The sequence below is a fragment of the Protopterus annectens genome, chromosome 1.part0 (genome assembly GCF_019279795.1).
Source record: "Protopterus annectens isolate FY-2018-M chromosome 1.part0, PAN1.0, whole genome shotgun sequence".
In the NCBI taxonomy this organism is placed as follows: Eukaryota; Metazoa; Chordata; order Ceratodontiformes; family Protopteridae; genus Protopterus; species Protopterus annectens.
Window position 1 is genome coordinate 809,873,623 of NC_056725.1, and position 6,000 is coordinate 809,879,622.

Consider the following 6,000-nt stretch of genomic DNA (forward strand, 5'->3'; position numbering starts at 1 on the left):
CTGACCCAACTCTGTTAGAAATGCCACACCTAAAGAAATTCCAGTCCTTTCACACCACACGCTCTGGAGACCTCAACCTCATTACCACAATCAACAAAACATGCTGGAGGGACAGGTTTATAACCCAGAGACTGCCCATGCTATGGAATAGACTTCCCATACATGTCAAGCAGAGCACCTCACTGGCCCTCTTCAAGAGAAATCTTGATGAGTGGATGGGAAATAGAAAATTCACCCCGAGGATCACTGCAGTGGCTCGACTCGACAGAGGCACTAGGAACTAAGGCTGGGTGGCATGATGCCAGGGTAATCCTATGGGCTAGGCTTGTAAAGGCCCAAGGCCGTTAGCCTAGTACACACCTATGAACCTATGTAGTGCCAACAGACAGGTAAATGAGCTGAAAAGGTAATAAATGTCCCTGAGAAACTTCACATGTACAATTTGTTAAATTCTCATTGATTCAAGTGTCTTTGGGGTCAGTTGGAGCTACTATACGTTTTTTATGTGACCCCACTCAGCAAGGCCAAGAGAAGTTATATAACAAAACCTTAAGATGTAGGCTGTAAGCGGTTTGCTACTGTGGTCTTAACTTTTGGTTAAAGAAGTTTGTTCACTTTTAACATTCTTCTGAGAAGCTATTAGTTTGGATGTCCTCACTGGCTGTATAATTAGAGTTTCATGCAGGTGTTAAAGATTATCTAGTGCAAAGGATTCAGTTACTGAAAACTTTTGTCCAAAGCATGTTGTGTTATTTTTTGTATATTCTCACGCCAGGGAAATGGTCCTTGTTCTCAAAAATGAAAAACAAAAACAGAAAAACACTTTGTGACTCTACTCTGCAGCATCTGAGAATCTTTAGAAAAACAATATATAAGGCTGTAACCAAGCCTTTATGGAAGGAGAAAACATCCATGATTCTATATGCTCCAGCCAGTTCTCCTAACTCAGCTGAATTAAAATAATTTACTCAGGCAACAATTATTGTGGGAGTACATTTCTACTATATGCCCTGAACACAACCTCTTCTGGAAAAAGTAGGATGTTACTGTCAAAAGACTTAAGGGCAAGTGGAGCTCATGACTGATACAAAATGGTTTGGGATTTTTTGGGATTATTTTTCCAGCAGACATTCCATGGTCTTGAGAGTTACGTATTTCAGAGTATATTAGTAGTAGCTAAAAAATGCATCATTAAAAGCTGAGCAAATCAGTTTCTATCAGTTATACAGTTATAGAAATAATTATTTCATTGCTATGTATTATTGTTATTATTATTATTATATTATTATTATTATTATAATACAATGACCCCCCATTAATATTCCAAAATGTGCACGCTGATTGGTCAGCATGCACGTTGTAAATCAGAGTTATAGTAATGGAAAAAGGTCCGGTCACCCGGACTTTTTCCATTCGTATAACTCTTCTTTTACAGCAACAGAGAATGCAAGATCTCTGTTGCTTTTTACACACTGTCTCGCTATGTTAAACGAGTTTAACATAGCGAGACAGCTTTAAAAAAAAGTAACGGAGATCTTCCTAACTCTAGACTTTGTAAAAAGCAATGGAGATCTTGCTTTCTCCGTTGCTTTTTTTAAAGCTGTCTCGCTATATTAAACTCCTTTAACATAGCGAGACAGTTTGTAAAAAGCAACGGAGATCTTGCTTTCTCCGTTGCTTTTGCCCACAGCTCTGATGTACTGTGTAAGCATACGCATGCGCAGTACATCAGAACCGCCTCCAGAATACCAGACAGCTGTGGAAGGGCAGCAAGAAGGCATTATACAATGACATTATTTAAGAAAAGTAATTCTTTTTTTTTTCTCAAATAATGTCATTGTATAATAGCAATAACCCACTTCTGGGTGTGGGTAATGGTGGAGTTACGCACAGTTGTCTTTGTTTGGCCACTCGGGTTTCGCCCTCATGACCAAACCACACCAACTGTGGGTAAATCCAGCATTACCCACACCCAGGCATGGGTTATTGCTATATTATTATTATTATGGTGGCCATGGTGGTGCAGCTGTTAGTGTTGTTGCCTCACAGCAAGAGGTTCTCCGGTTCAATCCTTGGCTGGGGTGCCTTCTGTGCAGAGTCTGCATGTCCTTCCTGTGGTCGTATGGGTTTCCTCTGGGTGCTCTGGTTTCCTCTGACATCCCAAAGACATGCTATAGGTGGATTGGACACTCTAAATTGGCCCTAGGTGTGTGTGTGTGTGCGTGTGTGTGTGTGTGTGTGTGTGTGTGTGTGTGTGTGTGTGCGTGTGCCTTCTGTGGAAGGTTGGGTGCTGGGCTGGCAACTTGACACTGTAAAACTCCACTGCCAATCATGAGTAGAGAGGTGATCTGCTCTGGTGACCCCTAACTGGGAAAAGCTGAAAGAAGATTATTATTATTATTATTATTACTTGTGACAGAGATCTTCTTATAAGAAGAAAAGAGGGTCCCCGGAGGACTAAAATGGAAATATGTTTGGACAGTTTCAGAGGATTAGCAGTTGCAATATATGCTGGGTGGAGGAATTCTAGGGTATTGATTTTGATGTCCTGAAAGTTGGAACAGTCAAGATTTTGATATAAGTCATGTAGTAGAATCTTTTGACCATGTATGCAAAGACAGGATGCTGTTTGAATGTTAATTATACAGGTACAGGGTACAGACAAAATATAAAGTATTATCTATTCATGTGTGATAACAAAAAGAGAAAGAACGTCAGAATGAGGCTCCTTTTCCCATTACGTTTTAAATGTTCTCCTCATTTCTACCTTCCTCTCTCTTTTATCTTTTTCTTTTTTTTTTAGTTCTTGTTGTTATGTTGACTTATTAAAAAATTTAATAACTAAAGTATGAAAAAAGTCAAAGTGACATTATATAGACTTTACTTGAAGGACAGGAAACTGTTCAGTAGTCTGTTTCAGGAATTAGTAGCATATCTGTCCTCAATGATTTTCTCATAAACAGCATTGCCAAGGATTATTGGTCAGATATGACTGCCTAAAAACAGGCCCTGGCAAACCAAACCATCATGTCTATATTATAGTCAATTAAAAGAAGAATATATGCCAATTTACTTGCTGTTACTATATGATCTACAAGACTGCAGAACACTAATGGGTTTGCAGATCCTTGCAAAGGCAATGGTGATGAATATTTAGATGAATGGCAAAGTTTGTTACACAAGCCATTATGCTTCTAGTTGTATTATACCAAGTTCTCCATGTTTTCTCAAGAACTAAGAGTTGGGGCATCAGCTCTTTGTGAAATTATGTTAGCATAATGTAGGCATACAGATCCATTCCGAATATTGTGTCTGAAGCTTCAGGTATGAACTGTCTGAAGAAATTAATAGTTTAACAGAACTTGTAAGAAGTGTTACTTTGGGAGGCAGGGTTAGGTATCCCAAAAAAACATGAACTACATGCAATATACTGCCATCCTAAACACAGTAAGGAATTTAGTTTCTCTTCAGTAGAAAACATGCTGAATTCCAATGTAATTCTCTTTTCATCTGCGACAGCCTAAAGGTTGAAAGTTATATGTACGTTACAAATTTCATTTTCTGTTACTCTCAGTTCTATAAAAACAGTGGAAGTAATAAAAAAGCAAGCTAATCAAAATAGCTAGGAATAGAACAATGCCAGACCATGCAAAGCACAACTATTGTAGGCTATCTACTTTAAGAAGCCTAACAAGGTAAACCGATAAGAGCTTCAAAGCTACTTTTCAATAGATTTTATTAAATTAAGGACTGCTTAAGGGTTAAATTCTTTCTGCATTTGCTAGCGTAAACAAATATAAGGGTGGTCTGATCCTGCAATTTGCAAGCTGTCTTACCCTACACTGCTCCACCTTCCTCCGTATCTCGTCTTCCTCCTCCTTTAGCAAATCAAGTTTTGCAGCAGTGTTTCCTGCTCCAGTTCCACTGGCAGCATTTCTGTGAGCTTGACTTAACCTGCAGTGGTTGAGACAGAGACAGCAAGAATAAAACAAGTCAATTACAGACATTTCACATTTGTCAGAAAAGTAATGTTTGCTGATCCAGGAATGCTGGCAGAGCACATATAAACACACACACACACACACACACACACACACACACACACACACACACACAAACACACACACACACACACACACACACACACATTCACACGTGCATGTGTGTGTGTGTGTGTGTGTGTGTGTGTGTGTGTGTGTGTGTGTGTGTGTGGCCTTCATTTTTCATTCTTTTTATGTTTACCTGTACATTCACATTGTAACTGTGTGGTCCTATTGGACACAGAGGAATCTTCTTCAAGAGAAACTCAGGAGGTAAATTAAACCTCCAGATTATGGTGCCTTTATGAACAACATAGAAATGTAAATTTGCAAGCAATACAAATATGAGACAGATTATTTTACATAATCATTCAATGCAAATAAAACAACATGCATCAATGGGGTAGACTTGCATTACAATGAATACGGCAGACATAGCTATTATGTATAACATCGGTAAAACTTCAACAGTTGTGCAGGCTACAGGATCACAAAGACAGCAATGTTAATCATCTGAAAATGCTTTTTCTTTCATTCTCTCTCTACTCTTTCTCCGTTCTTTTCTTATTGATTTCTTTTTTTTTCTTCTCCAAAATAGCTGCAACTTATTTTGTTAAAGCAAGATTCATAGTAGGCAATAACTTCAGTGACTGACCTAGTGAAAACAGTCTATTAAAGGAATGGCTTCATTTGATATGTAAGAAAAGTTCCGTGTTTTCTGTTGGCTGCAGAAATCACCATACTCAGTGACTGCTGCATACTCTGCAGAGGTGCTGAGTATGGAGATTTCTACATCTAACAGTAAACACTTAACTTATTCATTTCTCACACGCACATGCAAGCATGCACACATACCCAGTTGAAAACTATATTTTTATGTTTTCTGATTAGTTTTAAAAAGTGAAATTTCATCAGCAAAAAGAAAATGGTTTACACATGAAGAATGTTTTTGGAAACATATGTTCATCTATGTGAGACTCATTTCATAGGATCATAGGATCATATGAAGTTACTAGGCTATTGGCCCTGAGGCCCTTATAAGCCCAACCAAGAGTTTAGCCCATGTTTAGACAAGTCAGCAACCAAAGCCCCTGTCCAGCAGGGACACAGGTGGAATCCCGGGGGTGTATTTTCTGTTTCCCATCCAGTTATCCAGGTTGCGCTTGAAAAGGGATAATGAGGTACTCCGCTTGACATGGAGGGGAGTCTATTCCACAGATGGGGAGTCTCTGGGACACAAATCTGTCCCGTCAACAAGTCCTTGCCTTGACTTGACTTGCGGATATGCAGCAGTCCCATTAAGGTGACGTCTGAGATTGCTTTGTAGGCCAGACAGAGGTCATAGAGGGGCCAGGCTTTTAGGCTATCTGTGTAGGGTAGATATTTGAGGCCATGGATTCTTCTGGTGTGGAACTTTTGTGGTCTCTCCAACTGCTGCATGTGTTTTGTGAGGCACATGCAGAAGGAGGCATTGTACTAAATAAGTGGCCTTATAAGGGTAGAATACAGGGATGTTATGACCTCCTTGTCCCTGGATGAGATACCCTTACTTATGAGGAGGGCCATCTAGAAAACTTTCCATACAACAGAAGCAACATGGTGGTAAAATGTCAGGTTGCTATCAACCTGGGTGCCCAAATCCCTCATGACTGATTGTGTGCTTAGGCCATTGTTATTAATGTGATGATATGTGGGGATGTCACTCTCCCCTAAGGGGATAATGATGATGCATTTTTTGGCATTCAGCTTGAGGCCATGTTTATGGCACCAGTCATTTGTTTGGGTGAGACCCTCTTGGAGGATGTCCACATCACTTGAGGAAGTGATGACTGTCCCCAGCCTGCAGTCATCTACAAACTTGGTCAGCCATATCCCACTGGTTTTGGCCTGCACCTCAGAGAAGTATATCCTGAATACCAGAGGCCCCAAGACTGATCCCTGGGGTACGCCGCTCGTTACG

General features: G+C 39.9%; 1 protein-coding gene across 1 annotated transcript in view; it reads right to left on the minus strand.

Moving 5' to 3' along the window:
* The window catches only part of SH3BP1 (SH3 domain binding protein 1), a 1,277,628-nt gene that overhangs the window by 576,404 nt on the left and 695,224 nt on the right, over positions 1 to 6,000 (minus strand). Inside the window, exon 7 of the mRNA XM_044063342.1 lies at positions 3,837 to 3,954. Within this exon, the coding sequence (XP_043919277.1) occupies positions 3,837 to 3,954 (118 nt within the window). The remainder of the gene's footprint in view (positions 1 to 3,836; positions 3,955 to 6,000) is intronic.